The sequence below is a fragment of the Eubalaena glacialis genome, chromosome 2 (genome assembly GCF_028564815.1).
Source record: "Eubalaena glacialis isolate mEubGla1 chromosome 2, mEubGla1.1.hap2.+ XY, whole genome shotgun sequence".
Classification (NCBI taxonomy): Eukaryota; Metazoa; Chordata; class Mammalia; order Artiodactyla; family Balaenidae; genus Eubalaena; species Eubalaena glacialis.
Window position 1 is genome coordinate 78335462 of NC_083717.1, and position 18783 is coordinate 78354244.

Here is an 18783-nt window from a genome sequence, read left to right on the forward strand (position 1 = left end):
TTGAGAAGTTTTATTACTTCTTTATGAAGTATTGATTTCTTATTAACACTAGCCATCATAAAACTAAAAAAAAAAACTAAATAAGAACCATAAATATTCACTTAAATTTATAGAGATTGTGAGTTTTCTAGTCATCTGAGTGAAGATTCTCTTAAGTTTTGAATGAAGCTTTTAGGTTTAGAGAGACATGTCACGTGTTTCAATAGAATCTGTCTCACAATCATACATGGGTTGGAACTGATTCTCAAGCTGCTAGGAACTACCTTTTTAGCTTTGGGTTCTATGAGGAAGTTGGACCAGGATAAAAGATGGTGATTGGGCACATGTATATATAAGTTCAAGGAAAAAATTATAATAGAACTGTTTATATCAAGGTTAAATTATTTAAATACTTTAAACCCAATTGTTTCAAATAAACATTTTCTAATATATCTCTACATGGACTTACTTTTGATGTCATTAACTTCTGCATATTATTACCTAATATGACATTTAAATCCTAGAAAAATTATGACTTCGTAGCATCCACTTTATATATTGAGGTTCTTCCACCATCCTAGTCAGGTACATTTTAAGGCAAATAACTGTCCTGGAAAGTTTCTATCAATGTGCCTAGGGCCTTAAGGAAATGATGAAGGGACTAATGAATATCACGTAATGGATCTAAAAAACAAACAAACAAAAAACAGGGTTTTATTTTGTTTCTCTTTGGGTCTGTTTTTCACGGGAAGTATATTTATGAAGAAGGTAAGAATATATCTACTCTAGACACAGACTTATGGTCTTTAAGTCTAATGCAGGGGTTGGCAAATTATAGTTGTGGGCCAAACCTGGTTTACCACCTGATTTTACAAATAAAGTTTTACTGGGACACAGTCATGCCCATTCATTTATGTATCATCTGTGGCTGCTTTCACACTCCAGTATCAGAGCTGAATAGTTGTGACAGAGACTGTCTGACCCACAAAGCTGAACATATTGACAACAGAACCCTTTACAAAAAAAGTTTGCTGACTCCTGGTCTAGCACACTGAGGAAGAGTAGAAATATAGGCTGTAAGAAAGAGATAGCAGATTCTAGCAAATTTTCCAGAAACAATTTCTAGAACCAAATTACTTTTGAAAATTAATAAAATGTTGTCATATTATAGATATATTGGGTTATGTCTTAAATTAAATGCAGATAATAAAAAAGACAAAAACTTTGAAGGGCTAACACTTTAAAATTTGTTTAAAATCGGGACTTCCCTAGTGGCGCAGTGGTTAGGACTGTGCAATCCCAATGCAGGGGGCCGGGGTTCGATCCCTGGTCGGGGACCTAGATCCCACATGCATGCTGCAACTAAGAGTTTGTATGCCACACTAAGGAGCCTGCAAGCCACAACTAAGGAGCCCGCCTGCCACAAATAAGACCCGGCGCAATCAAAAAAAAAAATTTGTTTAAAATCTATTCAATGAATACAAACACGGGAGAAATAAGGAACTATCCTGGAACTAGTAGTGTTTTTAAACTGCTTAGAAGTCTAAGTATGAACTTATCTATATAGCATACATTACACTCTTTGAAATTAGTTATCATACAAGTACACTAAATGACTTTTCAAACTAAAATCATCACTGGTTAAACAAAGGGAATATCAGTGATGGCAAATTTCATGTCAGTAAATTACTTAGGATATAAATGCCTTCCCTAACCTAGAATGAAATCCAGAGCCCCAAACATCCCCAGTGATAAACTTTGGAGTTTCTTAATTTATTCCTTCTTTCTTATACTTGAAGAAATTGTATTAGATAAAAAACGAAACAAAAAAACTTCATGGTTCTACTGATGTTGAATGACAAAACAGTGGGCTTAACGTCTGAAAGCATTTATAGAATTCAACCACATATCCTTTAAAAACCATACAAATTACACACACACACACACACACACACACACACATTGGGGCTTATCCTACATCTGGTTTGTAAAGTCTCAAAGATCTAAAATATAGCAGCTGAGGAGTTCAATAAATCGTAAAAGCTGGTTCTGAAATTCAGCCATGTTCTTTCTTCTTTAAAAAGAAATAGAAAGGTCAGAAAATAACAAATATCACTGTGGTTGTACCATCACATCAGTACAAACAGATACAGAGGACTTGCTCACTGGTAACTTTTCCTTTTTTTTTTTTTTTTTTGACTTGAAATCAGATCAAAGATGGACTGGCTTGTTACAAAAAACGAACATCTTAGAACTATGGATTAAAAGCCCATTATCTACACTGATACAAGTCTGACACTGTTCTGAACAGTAGTTACTGTCAGCATAAACAGTGGCTATTTCTTCTTATTAATGTATGAAGAAAATCTTTCATTCAATGACCAAACTGAATATGAGTTTGGAATGGATTATAGAACCATTCCCTTTAGGTACTAAGATTTTTTTGCTAGAATGACCTGTAAGGTCAGAGAAAGAATCAGTCAGTTTGGAAATTTTATATCGAGGTAGCCTTCAAACAGAGACAGCTTATCTAACATTTCGAAATAAGAAACTCTTAAGTACTTAGTTGTTGTGCACCCTATGGGCTTGTCTGCTAAAGGAGCTAAGCAAATACCTATTCCCACTCATGTTCAGGAACTGGAGTGTTGACTTTATGAAGTTTAGCTGAAGCTGGTGCTGCATGTAAATACTGTTTATTCTAGAATCAACTAGGATTCTTGCTAGTTAAGGGTCTCGGATAATTATCTACAAATACACTGTTACCCTAGCTTCCTAATGACTTCCACAGAACACTCCCACAGATACACTTGTAGCTTATCGCACTATTTTTGTGGATAAACTGGAGGTAACAATATCTCTATAGTTCTACCCCTTGACCTTTTTCTTACTGGTTCAGATAACCACTAATCTTTCAACTGGTACTTTTCCAAGTTATTCATTTATATCAGCCCCAGAAAGTTGTATCTGTCCTCCCTTTCCTATTTAAAAAAAAAATCCTTACTTTAGCCACCCTCAAAATTTAATATTCTGACTTTTCTATTTAATATTCTTACTAATTATATTTAGTATGTACATGAAAATGCTAGATCACGGTACATGTTTAGTGGTCTTTGTGATTTAGAAACACCTCAGAATATCTCCAATTATCTCAAGGGGTGTCCCTAAAATAGAAAATTTAATACTAAAAATGACAAAAAATCCACATTAATTAAAAAAAGCCATTCCCAACAAAATAAAATCCCACAGAAGTCTGGCAGAAAGGAAGGTCATTTCCTAAACTATAGTCAATTACCAATTCAAAGGCTACAGAACTCTGTACCTGTCCGCAGCAAAGCAAGAAAAGGTGGTGTCTAAGCTGCTTTGATTTATCTCAGAAACAATAAAGTTCCTTGTGAGGGAAGAATCAGAAAAAAAATTTTTTCATGATGGCTAGGGAGGTAAAATATACTTTGAGAGTTTAACTCTCAAACTCTCAAAAAAATTAAAGCAATTATCTGATAAACTGTTACAGCTTTTGTGGGATAATATATACACACTTAAAGACAGAGGACAAAGACTAGCATGATATTTGACTAAGAAACAAATAGATTGTGTCATCAGCCTATGTGTGGGACTATAAACCAGTTATGTTCAAAATGAATAAGACATGCCGGACTTCCCTGGTGGCGCAGTGGTTAAGAATCCGCCTGCCAATGCAGGGGACACGGGTTCGAGCCCTGGTCCGGGAAGATCCCACATGCCGCGGAGCAACTAAACCCGTGCGCCACAACTACTGAGCCTGCGCTCTAGAGCCCACGAGCCACAACTTCTGAGTTCGTGTGCCACAACTACTGAAGCCTGCGCGCCTAGAGCCCGTGCTCCGCAACAAGAGAAGCCACCGCAATAAGCCCGGGCACCGCAACAAAGAGTAGCCCCGCTGGCCGCAACTAGAGAATGCCTACGCGCAGCAACAAAAGACCCAACGTAGCCAAAAATAAATTAATTAATTAAAAAAAAAATGAATAAGACATGCCATTTTGATGCAGAGCATGAAGATGTTCAAAAGATGTTTTCAAATGCTACTGAACAAGATCACAACTTGGATATAAAGGCATTCTGAAATTTGTCTAGGTGTTTACTTTCTGGTGATAAAAATCTTGAAAGTGTCTTGCTGCTTTCTTCAGGATTCTGCATTTTCTGCAGGCATTTTTAAAAAAAGATCTATGTTTGGAAATACTATATAACATCAAGTTAAGAAACAAAGAATAAAGAACAAAGAAACTTCCCTCCATCTGAGAAATGCTTTAGAGGACCATAAAGATGTTCAACCAATGATAAAATAAAGGGAAAAAAAAGCATAGACTCCTGATAGTTCAGAAGACAAAAATAATTAGTATGAATTCTAGGCAGGAATTAATTCAATCAATTTTTTCCTCCTTCTATAGGTTCCTTTTCTAAAAATGAATGCTTTCTTAACAACAATAGCAGCTACAATTTACTACTCACTATGTGCCAGGCACATACATTACATATGCAAGTAAATACTTTTTTTTACCATAATATTTATCTTTCCTTATGTTTTCAAACTTTTCCTTGCTTTTCAACAAAATATGGTATGGGAATTCCCTGGTGGTCCAGTGGTTAGGACTCCACGCTCTCACTGCCGAGGGCCCGGGTTCGATCCCTGGTTGGGGAACTAAAATCCCATAAGCCGTGAGGCACAGCCAAGAAAAAAAAACGGTAAACATGAAACGCTAAAATTCCTTTAAATTGCAGGCTGTAGTGGTAGGAACTAGAAAAAAATAAAGAAAGAACATTTACTGAGTGTCTATTATATACTAGGCACATGTTAGGCACATAATACCCTCATACTAACATTTGAGATAAGCATTACTATCTCCTTTTACAAACAGAAACTTGGTGTTCAGAGAACTTAAAAGCAATTTCTCTAAGGTTACGAAACAAAAAGCAGCTGAGGCCAGATAAAACCCATCTGCTTGACTAGGAAGTCTGTGCTTTTCTACGTCATTCTTTCAAGATGGTGGTAGGTCTTTCAACAGCAAAGCAATTAATAAATTTGATCAAGAAAAACATAACTGACAGAATAAACTGTTTTAAATTTAATATACTAACCAAGATACCTTATGAGTACACCAAGATACACAACATGTTTTAACATTCAAAAGAAAAAGAAAATGGTCTTTGATATTAAATTAGGTTGTAATCTTTGGCTATACGTGTAATCTTGGGCAAGTTACTTAATATTTCTGAGTCTCAATTTCCTCATCTGTAAGAAGAGGATATTAGTTATCTTATAGATTGGTGTGGTGAAGATTAAAGATTAAGATGATACAGATAATGGTTAGCACAGATGCTCACACATGTATATGTGTTACTCTAACACAGTGAAGTTGAGGCTGTAAAGGATGCTAACAAATAAAATGCAAATGTTTCATTTTTTCCCACAGATAACTAGGAAAAAACCACAGTTGCTCCCAATCCCTACCCAGTGTTTCAAAATTTCCTTAAATGTTTTATCTCAGTAAAAATTTGATACAGATGAAAAACAGCTTGTATATATACAAAGAACAAAGACTAGAGTTGGTGGTTAGAGAAGGAGAGGGGAGGTTCAGGAACTCTAAAAAGGAAAGAAAACATCCTGCCAAGTCAAAGCACACCCATACCTTCAGAAAGACTCCCAGATAATCTTAACAACTACAAATGCCTCCTATTATCTACAGGCCAGGAGACTTTAGGCTTTTATCCAGGGTAGACTGCTATGACAATTTATCTCTTTTCATATCTGAGCTGGTCTTATGTGTCCCTCAATCTTCCTCTGGAGTGGGAGAGCGGGTCTGCTATAGGAAAAGCATAAAGGTTATATTTGGTATAGAACTCAAAAATGCTGTACTTCTAGATGTGGCCTGAGAGTGTGTTTATTTTTTTACATGTCTATGCCTTTTACCTGTATTGACTGCTACTAATCTTCCCAGACAGAGTTCAAATGTCAACTCCTGAGGCCATTAGTACTCCCCAAGGCAGAGTTAGTTCTACCTACTCTATGTTTCCAGAGTACTTGGTACACACCTTTACTTGCCTCACTGAAATACATGTAATTAATTCACTAAATGCTTGTTTCTCGCACTAGTTCCCTGCAGGCAATGATGGTGTGCTTGTATGTTCGAATTCAATGTCCAGGCATCGCTCTACTGTTGCTGCTACAGAAGTTCACTTTGTTCAATATTTCAACCTGTCTAGAGAAACAAGTGGAAAATTTAATGTGCTTAAGAACACCATTTTTTCATCAGTACGAAGAAAACTATGCCCATTACACCTTTTGGTTATGTACTGAGCATATTAATTTTAAAACCCTAAGAATGTAACATTTTAGACCTGAAAGGAACTTTAGATTTCCCAGTTCAAACTTCCTAAGGCTAACTGACAAGTCCAGGGTCATACAATCAATCAATAACTAAGCCAGCAGATTTGAACAGACCATTTTCTTAACCTTAGTGACCATACTGCTTTAAGAATGTCAATACACCATTATCGGACCTTCATCCAGACAGGATTTACCATTCAGTTGTTCTGCAGTGAGGAACAGAGGAGCTGAGGTTTGTAAGTATGATACCTAAATACATATCATGGATTACAAAAAGAAAAGGCCTCTAACCAATGGTCTATGGTCAAATTATGTAGATTATCAAGGCTTTGCATGTTAAGTAACACTGCCTGTTGTTTTCTGTAGTGGTGTGAGCAGTATGATACCAACCTAGCTCTTTCACTCTTTCTTTAGTAAAGGTAACATGTATTTTACAGATGACTAAAGGTTGACTGCACAAGCAGCAAACTGTGAAATCTGAGATGTTACGGTCAAGTTTCTAGTTTGGGAAGTAGGATATTCAAATGATCATGAAATAAAATATACATAGTCCATTTTCATTTTTATACCCATTTTTAAAAAACAATTCACATTGTTAAAGGCCTATGAATTACACATATTTCAGTAAAAGCATCCAAATTGAAAACCATTACTTTAAATTCCATTTGTTTTAGACACTGAAAAGGTAAGTAGTGTAACCATAAGTGTTCTCAGTTTATTATTTTGGTATCATTTATCAAAGTACCAGTTTTTAAAGTTTAAAAAAATTCTCTTTTAAAAACCTGAGATTTCAACATAGCATTTAATCTAAAATATACTTTTAATTAAAATGCATTTATCATTTATATATCCTTAATAACATTCAATATGTTTAAATACTATTTTCAGCATGGTTTCAAAGCAGTATGATCATGTTTGATGCTGATGTTAGGTACAGAATTGAAAATAATAATTTCTAATATTTTCTATACAAATATCTAATAAATCCCAAGTAAAGAAGTTAGTAATACAATACGTAAGTAGGATTGACTTGTGAAATTTCCTAATGGTTCTCAAAGAAATCAAAGTTTCATCAGAATTCATTGGCTTTCCCCCTCTCCGTGGCTCATCCTTAACACCTGAGACAATACAGAGAATTACCTCCAGGTAGTGAATGCTGTTTTGATTAGGATTGCAAGGAACACTGGTGACCTCCAGTGTTTATTCTCTTTCCAGGTTGTTCTGTCCATTTTGCCCTTTTGTTTTAAAAATGAAAGAACTATGAAACAACAAAAATATACTGTTTCTTAAAATTAATGTCAGGCAAAGAAATGAGATGAATTTTTCATTTACTAATCTGGTATTTTTTAAAACCTGTGTAGTTCTACTAAATATTAATATGTAATTTAACTTCTATTACTCTCATAGAATTATAGTAACAAATTACCAAAAAAATCGCACAGTTACATGTTTTAGCTGTCCTGTCAGTTTTAAATATGACTTCCGTTAATCTAGCAGAAATCATGTTATGCTGTTGAACCACCTACCCCTGCACAGCACACAACTGTTAAAATGTAAATTGCCCAACTATTTTTAGCTGTCGCTGAAAAAAAAATCCTGTCTTTGGGAATAATGATTTGAGGCATTGTGTTCATTTTGTTTATCAAGCAGCTATTCAGCCTCTAGTGGGTCCAAGTGCTTATGCAAGCAAAAGCTTTTAAGAATGCCTGCAGCTGCAATCCAACCTTCCAGGTAAGCTCCAGAGCACAGATGTCCTAGGCTGCATAAAACTCAGATCCATCTGGAAGTGAGTTTCAAAGAGGATTTCAGATTTGAGTTTTCATGTATCACATGGAAGAGAAGGAGGGGGAAGAACATAGGAAAGAAGGAAGGCAAACAACCAAAAAGATGGTATCTCTACTTCAGCCTTAATAAAAAATAAAAAGCTCAGACCCATGCTGCTCCTTCTAGATTACTACTTGCCAAGCCAGATATTCCATTCAGTGTATACTTCGATGAGCTGTGACTCATCCAGCAGCACCTGCGCCCATGTGTTAAGTACTGACAAATAAAAGGCCAACATCCATTTACACAACAAAGAGATGTACCCTACAAGGCATGGGGCCTCAATCCAAAAGCCCCACTCCCCATTTGTTCTAAGAAAAGGGAGAGGAAAAAAAATCTTCCCTCCTCACACCAGGGATTTTTAAATTGTAGGTGGGTTTATGATATAGGTTCATTTACAAATACTTTTACTCTTTAACAGAATAAAGTATATTTAATAGCACAAACACCCCTACAGCATTTGATTATCATGGCCATTAACGGTTGTTCACCAAACCTTTCCAACCTCCTTCATGAAAGCTCTTTATTCTCAAAGGATACATTTTTGAGCAAAGAGGGATCAACAAACTAGCTGCTTGAAAGCTTTCCTGATGCTAGGCTGAAGTTAGGAAAGGCTTAATGAAGGCTTTAAAATCCACAAGGGCTTCACAATGAACATCTGACTTGGTGATTTATGCATATTAATAACCTCAGTCCTACTGAGGCAAGCTGAGCCAAACATGTCCTCCGAATCTTAATGTCTTTAGCTCCATTGGGATTATTACAAATGTAAATTTCTAAGATTCTCAGCTATTAATCTCTGTCTGTCCTCCTGTTCAGCAACATAATGACTAATTAAACATCAAAAGACCTGTACAGGAGATCTTCTTTGACAGCTACCAGCCTAGTCCTCTTCCCAAGAGGGGAATTCAAATGACAGGGACATGGAGTAAAAGCGTATGAGTAAGCTACAAATCACTGAAGAGAAATCTTAAAAACCTAACACTGAATTTGGATTTAACTCAATCAGTGATTCCGTTAAGCAGAGAACAGTTACTATGTGAAGTGTGCCTACTGACACCGACCAAATGTATCCTTACAGCCAGCAGATACTGAATACCTGAAATCAGTTTGTTTACCACAAAGTCAAAAAAATGGGTACTTACAGAAGAAGGCAAGCCAGGAGGCACCTTTCTGACTTTCTTTGCTTGCAAAGGATCTGCACGTGGGAAACAGTATATTTCATCAGCATTTATATTAGAAAAGTTTCAGACTTCAAATGAGCAGGAAAGAATTTTTCCTCCTAGTACCTTTCTTGTTTTCCAGTATTTAGAAGTAAGTAAGGGAATACAGGGATAGGGGTCTCATTCTTTCTAACTGGTTCCAGTGCAAAACAGGTACTCCTAATGAAGTGATATATTCTGAAATACATATCCTGTAAGTTTTGGAAGATGACAGCAAAGTAAAACAAGAAAGAAAATAACAAACCAATAAGCATGGGTGAGAAAAGGGAATAATATTTCTTAAGCACCTATTATGTGCAAGGTTCCATATTAGGCACTTTACATCATTTATCTCAGCTCATTTGCAGAGGGGCATTTGGTACAACAGGTCAGTTTAATAATATGACTCCTTAAGAGAGACGCAAATTTAGTGTTCATATCACATTGAGAATTAGGTTTAAAAGCATATTAAATAGACTAAAAGCTAATGCTAATCCTACAAGTTATTATGTTAAAAATTTGAAATAAAATTTAATAACTGAAAAATTAAGGTTATAATAATATCTGAGATATGCTACATAAACTATTAGATACAGGCATTGTCATGTACGATATCATCCTATAAGTATTCTATAAGAACATTTACTTTAACAATGTGTGGTTAAAACTGCAACTTCAGCACTAATTATTGTACAATTTTATCCTTGGATGTTTATATTTATTTCCAAGAAATAACTAAAGTATATTTCTTTCTAAGACACAAATTATTTATTAATATAATGGAGAATATGAATATTTTCATATGCCTAACCACCTTACTTGATATTTTACTTTTACTTATCTGTAAAATTTAAAATTTAATACTTGTTCATCTTATTTATTGTAAAAAATGGTGTTAATTGCACCTTTCCAATCGTACACAAATAATGGATCAAATTCAGGATTTTTCAGAGGGGTTCACTATTAAGAAGAGAGAACGCATAAGAAGGCTGATGTTAATTACAATGTTTTTGAAAACTGTAAAAATGGTATTTTCCTGGGTCATAAATGATACGACAATAAAACATGCAGTTGTTTAAGAAAGAATGAAACCCATTTAAATTGGGGCTGGGAATCTTTATAGTGAATATCCCAGGAGGCTGCAAAGCTAAAAAAGCAACTTTGTAAGTAGCACATGGAAAAATTTTATACAATAAAAAGAGGAAAAAAACACTCATTAGCATCTATTCCCTACCCCAAGAGGCAGCCTATATTTCCTTAAAACAAAAGTGCCAAAGATAAACAACATCTGGCACACTTTATATTTATAAAACTTACAGGCAAAATTTTTGTTCTTTGTGAGGCTTTTCTAAAACCCAACTTTTCACAACTAGTACAGTATCCCTTGAGCAAAAGCCACACTCCATACATACCAAGAGAGTCAACTGAACTGTTCCTATCAGTCTGGAGCCCATCACTCTCTTTTGGGGTAGTTAGCAGTAGAATACATCGCTGTTTAGATAAGGACAGTTTTTCACTGCCATGGGAATGGAAATTTTTCTTTTATATTTTTAATCTCATCATTAGTTGCCACTCTACAATTATGTAAATAATGTTGGATTCAAAATCATGAACTTAGGATACAGAGTTCACTTTTGGGAGGTTTCAAAGTGTAACAGTTAAGAGAGTAAGCTGATTGGATTCAAATTTCAGCTCCATCACACAGCAGCTGTGTGAGCCTGGGCAAGTTACTTAACCTCTTAGAACTTCAGTTACCTACAATAACCTCCTGGAGTTACTGCAATAAATATAATACAGAAAGATGCTCAGGGCAGTGCCTAACAGAAAGTGACACAGTAAATTTTAGCCATTATTACTAGGTTTATATTAAAAACTGTGGCAAGAGTATTATAAGTTAGATACTGTTTTGCAGAATGTTGATTTCCTAAAGCATCTAAATAGCTTGAGAAGATGCTAAGATTGGCGTAGATTATCTCTGAAGTCCTTTCAGAGATTTTATGGATAACTGCAATGCCAAGAAAGAGTGTCTAAGACTGAGAAATAACAATGAAGAATGGAATAATAATCCACTAAATGGTATTCACCCAGGAGATGAGTGCACGTCCCTGGATACCAAGGCTTGGCTAAGTTACTTAGCTTCCTGGGTCTTGGTTCCTTATCTGCAACATGAGGTTAATATAACCTCGTAGAGTTTTTGTAAAGATGCAGTATGTATAACACAGTACCTGACATAGAAGAAATAATCCATAGTACCTAGCATTATCATAATCAAAACAAAAATGAAGAATATATAAGCTTTAATTTCTGGAAAGCTTGAGTATTTATGAAATCCACTCCCCCTCCCTGCCCTCAATATTCCAATTATTTCCTCCTTGAACTCTTAGTAATAGTATACTGGTCTATATTAGTGCTTTTTGTCACAGTGTGTGCTCACATAGCATACTAACAGATATTTTTCTAGAGTGACACCGCCACATCTAGACTCAAAAGAATGTTCTTACCCTGACTAACTAATTTGGTGGGAAACAAAAGTGGAGATGGGGAAAAGATACTTTAACTTACCATTTCCTTAATGAGTGCAGTGGTCTAAATCATCGGAGCTAACAGTACATATACTCAACCACCCACAACATTGAGAGATGGGCATATCTAACCAGAGCTTTCTATGCCTAATATGACAATCCATCACTGTGTTCTTTTACACCCTCAAGCATATTCTAGACCCAAAGGCTAGGGATATTTTACCAAAGTTTAGGTTTGACAGAGGTAGACATACAAATTACGGGTGTCAACAAGTATTTGTGGAACAAACAACTAGGACATACTTTCTTTTGGTGGACTATGTTTATTTCAGAAGCTGGCCTATCCTTAATATAAACATGCTTTACAACTTCAATTTTCTTACATAAAGGATTCTTTGGTAAGAATAACCAAAAATTCCCACATTTAAACACTGACTGGCTAGAGTGTCAGAGTATACCTGAGGCTTGCTGTAAGCAGCAACACAAAACAGATTGGCCTGGTTAGGCTATGTATAAGACATAAAAGAAGGAAGCTAAAGAAAATGAGATTTGCATGCTTGATAGTTACTGAGTTTCCTTTTGAGGTGATGTTTTGGAGCTAGAGATGATGGCTGTACAGTTTTGTGAATATACTAAATGTCCCTGGATTGTACACTTTAATATAGATAATTCTGTTATGTTAATTTTACCTCAATTTTTTAAAAAGTGGGGAGTAGAAGCAATTAATATGCAAAGAACATTGGACTTGGAGTCAGAAAATCTTAAATTTTATCCTGCATAAATCACCTGCTAGTTACATGAATGTGTCCTCTTTTGAGCCTCAATTTTATGTTAAAGCTAGTATCATCCACTGACTACTAGGATCGCTGTATGGATGAAATGAGAACGTATACTATAAAACCACTTTGTAAACTGTTGAGCATTATATCAATTTTAGTCAAGAATAAGATGTTAATATTAGTACATGACATTTTTATTATAAGAGGAAAAACTAATCCCATTTTTAAAGTTCCATTTTTCACTATTCAGTTCCTCTTATACTGATGACCAAATAAAAATATTGTTTATTAAATATATGATATATTATTTTATGTAAATAAGCCCCAATATCATCATGATACCCAAGAAACCAAATTTCTTCTAACTAAAAGTATAGCCAGAAGCATAGACTAAGGGGGAGTGGGGTAGGGAAGAAACATTTGTAAAATGGGGTTTGTTGTGTGATACACTTACCAAGTGCTGCAGAGTCATGGAGTGGTCTTCTCCTGGAACTTGTGGCAGAGAATGAGTAGTACGGTGTCCCAGGTTTTCCTGAAGAAGAGATTTGTGCTGGGCTTCCAAGCCCTAGATCTTGTCTCAGGAGACTAGACTATAAAACAAGGCCAAAGAAACAAGTTATCTTCTTGTTGATTATGAACCCAAATCTGAAAATGACATCACTCCTGAACTATTTATAGTAACTTCAACAAACCCTTGAATTTAGGAAGTATCTAAGTACTTATTTGAATTTTATTAGACCATTAGTTTAAACCTGTATTTTCTCTTTTTCCCCATCCTCATGTTGCCTGCTTTCTAGTAATTATGTAGATCCATACACTCTTAGGGTTGAAAGATACTTTAGTTACTACGTAGTTCCACTCTTTAATCATCAAGAACATTTTTGAAAAATGGCCACCCAGTCTTTGCTTGAATGCTTTCATGACCACAAAAGGTAGTCAATTCTGTTCTTTTTCCATTTTTTTTCCTTTTTGGAAAGCTCTCATTGTTTGAAGAGTGCCAATATTTTCAAGACTAGCCATTCCTGTTTTCTTCAACTGTGTCTCATGACATGGTTTGAATGTCCTCCTCACCATCCCTGATACAGACCTCCAGATTTATTTTCCATTTGTCAAAGTCTCTTGCAAAGGAGAATGGAGAATAATGCCCCAGATGTGGCCTTATTAATGCAGAGTAGTTTTCAACACTACATTTAAACAACCCATTTGTGCTAGTTAGCTCATATTGAGAGGTTAAGAGTAATCACACCCTGCTACTCTTTATTGTATAAGTTGCTATTAAGTCATGTCCCTCCAATGGTTTCTTTGTTCAGTTTGTGTTCTTTGGTTCCAAGTACAAGACTTAACATTTATCTCTGATAAAATTCATCTTGTTATATTTGATCCATAATAATCATCCATTTTTATCCTTGTCCAGGATGACAAGGCTGAGGAGAGAGCCCTAATGTATGTCACAGTGATGTCATGAAATTGTGTCAAGTACTTCACTGAAATCCAGAGATTCAGCAGCCCTGACCTACTAACGAATTGACCCTGTCATAAAGCAAATGAAGTTAATTTGGCAGAATTTGTTTTCAAGCTTTCTGGTAGCTGAGGGAAAAGGAAGACCTCAATTGGAAAGGGTGTTAGATATACTTGAGAAGATGCTCTCAAATGAAAAGAGCTGTGATTTCTCTAATATATTTACTATTCTCCCACTCAATAATACCCCTTACTGCTATCACCATACTGTTGGTAGTTGTCATTCCAGCTACTGAGCATCATAAAGGTACTGAGAAATAAACCTCAGCTCTGGTTAGAAAGAATCAGTAGAACTTTATAATGCTAGTCATAATAGTCCAGTCCCTGCCTCCAGAAAGACTTTCATTTCAGTTTGTCACACTATTTAATAATTTTAAGTAATATTTATGTTTCGGCTTAAAAATCTAAGGTGGAATTAACATAACATAAAATTAACCATTTTAACATTTCCAATCAGTGACATTTAGTACATTCATAATGTTGTGCAACCATCACCCTCTAGTTCCAGAACATTTCGTCACCCCAAAAGGCAACTCCATACCCATTCAAACAGTCACTTCCATTCCTCCCCTCCTCCAGCCCCTGACAACCACTAATCTGCTTCTGTCTCTGTGGATTTAATTTATTTTGAATATTTCATATAAATGAAATAATGCAATATGTGACCTTTTGCATCCAGCTTCTTTCACTTAGCATGTTTTTGAAGTTCATCATGTTGCAGCATGTATCAGTACTTCATTTCTTTTCAGGAATGAATGATATTCCATTGGACGGATATACTATAATTTGTTTATGCATTTATCCATTGATGTAACATTTTGGTTTTCTCCAGCTTTGGACTATTGTGAATAGTGTTGCTATGAACCTTTGTGTGCAAGTATTTGTTTGAGTATCTCTTTTCAATTCTTTTGGTTATACACTTAAGAGTGGAGTTGCTGGGTCACGTGGTAAAATCTAACTTTTTGAGAAACTGCCAAACCGTTTTCCATGGTGACTGCACAATTTTACACTTCATTGTATGACGGTTCTAAGTTCTCTACATCCTTACCAATACTTGTTACTTTCTGGTTTTTAAATTATAGCCATCCTCATGGGTGTGAAGTGGTATCTTATTGTGGTTTTGATTTGCAATTCCCTCGTGACTAATGATGCTGAACAACTCTTCTTGGGCTTGATGATCCTTTGTATATCTTCTTTGGAAAAATGTTTATTCAAGTCCTTTGCCCATTTTTGAATTGAGTTGCCTTTCTGCTGTGGTATTCTAAGAGTTCTTATACGTTCTGTTCTTTATATTAGACCCTTATCAGACATCTGATTTGCAAATATTTTCTCCCATTTTGTAGGTTGTCTTTTCACTTCTTGATAATGTCCTTTGATTCACAAAAGTTTTTAATATTGATGAAGTCCAACTTATTTTTCCCTATGTTTCTTGTGCTTTTAATGTCATATCTAAGAATCCATTGCCAAATCCAAGGGAATGAAGATTTATCCCTACATTTTCCTCTAAGAGTTTATAGTTTTAGCTCTTATACTTAGATCACTGATGCACTTTGAGTTAACTTTTGTATATAGTGTATATAGGGGTAGGGGTAGGGGTCCAACTTCATTCTTTTGTATGTGGATATCCAGTTGTTCTAGCACTATTTGTTGAGGAAAATAGTATTTCCTAACTCAGTGGTCTTGGCACCCTTGTTAAAAATCAATTGGTCATAGATGTTCCGGTTTCTATCTGGACTTTCAATTCTATCACATGGGTCTATATGTCTACCTTATACCCGTTCCACAGTGTTTTGGTTACTGTAGCTTTGTATTAAGTTTTGAAATTGGAAAGTATGCGTACTCCAATTTTACTTTTCTTTTTCAATGCTGTTTTGGCTATTTGGGATTTCGTGAAGTTACATATAAATTTGAGAATCAGCTTTTCCATTTCTGCAAAAAGATGCCATTGGAATTTTGATAGGGATTGCACTGAATCTGTAGATTGCTTTGGGGAGTATTGCCATCCTAACAACAATAAGTCTTCCAATTGATGAACACTGAATATTTTTCCTTTTACTTAGGTCTTCTTTAATTTCTTTCAGCAGTGCTTTGTAGTTTCCAGTGTACAAGTCTTACATCTTGTAGTTAAATTTATTCCTAGGTTATTTTATTCTTTTGGATGATACTGTAAGTTGAGCTGTCACTTAATTTTATTTTTGGTTTGTTCATCAGCGTAAAGAAATAAAACTAAATTTTGTGTGTTGATCTTGAATCTTGCAACTTCGCTAAATTCATTTATTAGCTCTAATGATTTTATTATAGATTCCCTATATATAAAGATCATATCATCTGCAAACAGAGATAGTTTTACTTCTTCCTTTCCAATTTGGATGTCTTTTATTTCTTTTTCTTGCCTAAATGCTCTGGTTAGAATGTACAGTAAAATGTTGAATGAAAGTGGTGAAAGTAGACATCTTTGTCCTGTTCTTGATCATAGGAGGAAAGGCTTTCATGTTTTACCACTGGGCATGGCATTAGGTGTGGGTTTTTCACAAATGACCTTTATCAAATTGAGGAAGTTCCTGCCTATTCCTAGTATTGTGAAGTGTTTTATCATAAAAGGGTGTTGGATTTTGTCAGATGCTTCTTCTGCATCAGATGTGATGACTGAGTGACTTTTTCCCCCTTCATTCTAATTAATGAATGATCAATTCTCATATGTCTAATACACATGCATTCTTAAAATAAAACCCAGCTAGTCGCGGTGTGCAATCCTTTTAACACGGTGGTGGATTTGTAGCTTGCTAGTATTTTGTAGAAAATTTTTCATTAATATACAAAAAGGATATTGGTCTGTAGTTTCCTTTTTCCTGTGATATCTCTAGCTTTGTATCACGGTAATTCTTGCCTCGCTGAATGAGTTAAGAAATGTTTGAGAAGGATTGGTGTTAATTCTCCTTTAAATGATTGGTAAAATTCATTAGTGAAACCATTTGGTCCTGTGCTTTTCTTTTTTGGGAGGATTTTTATTACCGATTCAATCTACTTGTTTTAGTTCTGTTCAGATTTTCTATTTCTTCAGTTTTGGTGGTGTGTATGTTTCTAGGAATTTGTCCATTTCTTCTACAGTGTCTGATTTTTTAGCATACACTTGTTCACAGTATTCTTTTATAATCCCTTTTATTTTTGTAAGGTTGGTAGTAATGCTCCCTATTTCATTTCTGATTTTAGTAATTAGACTTTTTTTCTTAGTCAATATAGCTAAAGGTTTGTCAATTTTGTTTATCTTTTCAGAGAAGCAACTTTTGATTTTGTTGGTTCTATTGTTTTCCTTTTCTCTATTTTTAAAAATTTCTGCTCTAATCTTTATTATTTCCTTCCTTCTGCTAGCATTGGGTTTGGTTTTCTTTTCTTTTTCTAGGTTCTTATGGTATAAAGTTAGGTTACTGATCTTTCTTCTTTTTCAATGTAGACATTTACAACTATAAATTTCCTTCTGATCACTGCTTTCACTGCACCTCATACGTTTTGCTATACTGTCTCTTCATGTGATATTTGATATTTCAGTTTAAAAAAAAAAGCCTATTCAACAATGCTGGAGCACACATGAAGTAATTAGTATATTAAATCACCCAAAGATCATTGCATCTTTCAGAAATGTTTATAATTAAGAAGACAAATTTTTCAGACTTCTCAAAAGGTAAGTGATTCTTTGAATAGAGTTGATATCTTCTTTTACAAAAGAGGAAAGTGAGAAGAGGATTTCGATCACCAGACAATATGATGTGTATATGAAAAGACTGCATAATATCAATGTAATTATTTAGCATTAATCACACAAATTCCAACAGATACAAGGTTCAACAGATTAGGAAACAAAGGTGTTGACTAACAGGCATGAAGGAGAAATAGCTCCCCTTAAGACAATAATCTCTAGGAGAAATGATAAAAATGAGAAAACAATTAATATAAATGTAAATTGCACATGTATCCTTTCTATTTCTATAACAAACCATTAGAAGTGGATCTCCTGATTATGTTATTTGTGTGAGAATAGTGTGACCCAGGAATCATCAAGTCTCCCACACATTATACTAAAATTTCCATTGTTACATCTGTTTTGTGTTTCTTTCTGTTTTTTTGCCTGTGCTAGGCACATCTGACATTCCTCAAATAGCAATTAGAATATGGTTAGAGTATGCTAGATGGAACATATTATTACCACATGTTTGAGGGCAGGGGTCATGTACCTTGAATTTTTCCTTAAAAACATCATTAGTCTTTTAATAGGATGTTCCCTGCTCAGTGCAAAACTGACTTTCATGATATCATGTTTTGAGGTGCCTGCTGTATTTATTACTTCATCTGTGTTTTCTCATGTAGAAGGTACATGCAAAACTGGTCACTGTACCCACACAAATACGTGAGACGAGATGGGCATTCATGTATCTCTTACACTGTTCCTTTCAACATTTCCCTGGCATATAAATTCTTTTTTTTTTTTTAAATTAATTAATTAATTTTATTTTTGGCTGTGTTGGGTCTTCGTTCTGTGCGAGGGCTTTCTCTAGTTGTGGCAAGCGGGGGCCACTCTTCATCGCGGTGCGCGGGCCTCTCAC

General features: G+C 35.1%; 1 protein-coding gene across 4 annotated transcripts in view; it reads right to left on the reverse strand.

Annotated features, from left to right (window-relative positions):
* Positions 1–18783, reverse strand: part of TCF12 (transcription factor 12) — a 371138-nt gene that overhangs the window by 70283 nt on the left and 282072 nt on the right. For 3 of the 4 annotated variants that reach the window (XM_061180287.1, XM_061180286.1, XM_061180288.1), the window contains 2 exons: positions 13122–13257; positions 9310–9362 (listed from right to left, as the gene is read on the reverse strand). In XM_061180287.1, coding sequence (XP_061036270.1) covers positions 9310–9362; positions 13122–13257 — 189 coding nt within the window. Of the gene's footprint in view, positions 1–9309; positions 9363–13121; positions 13258–18783 lie in introns of those variants that run through there. The other variant, XM_061180289.1, reaches the window with a different exon arrangement.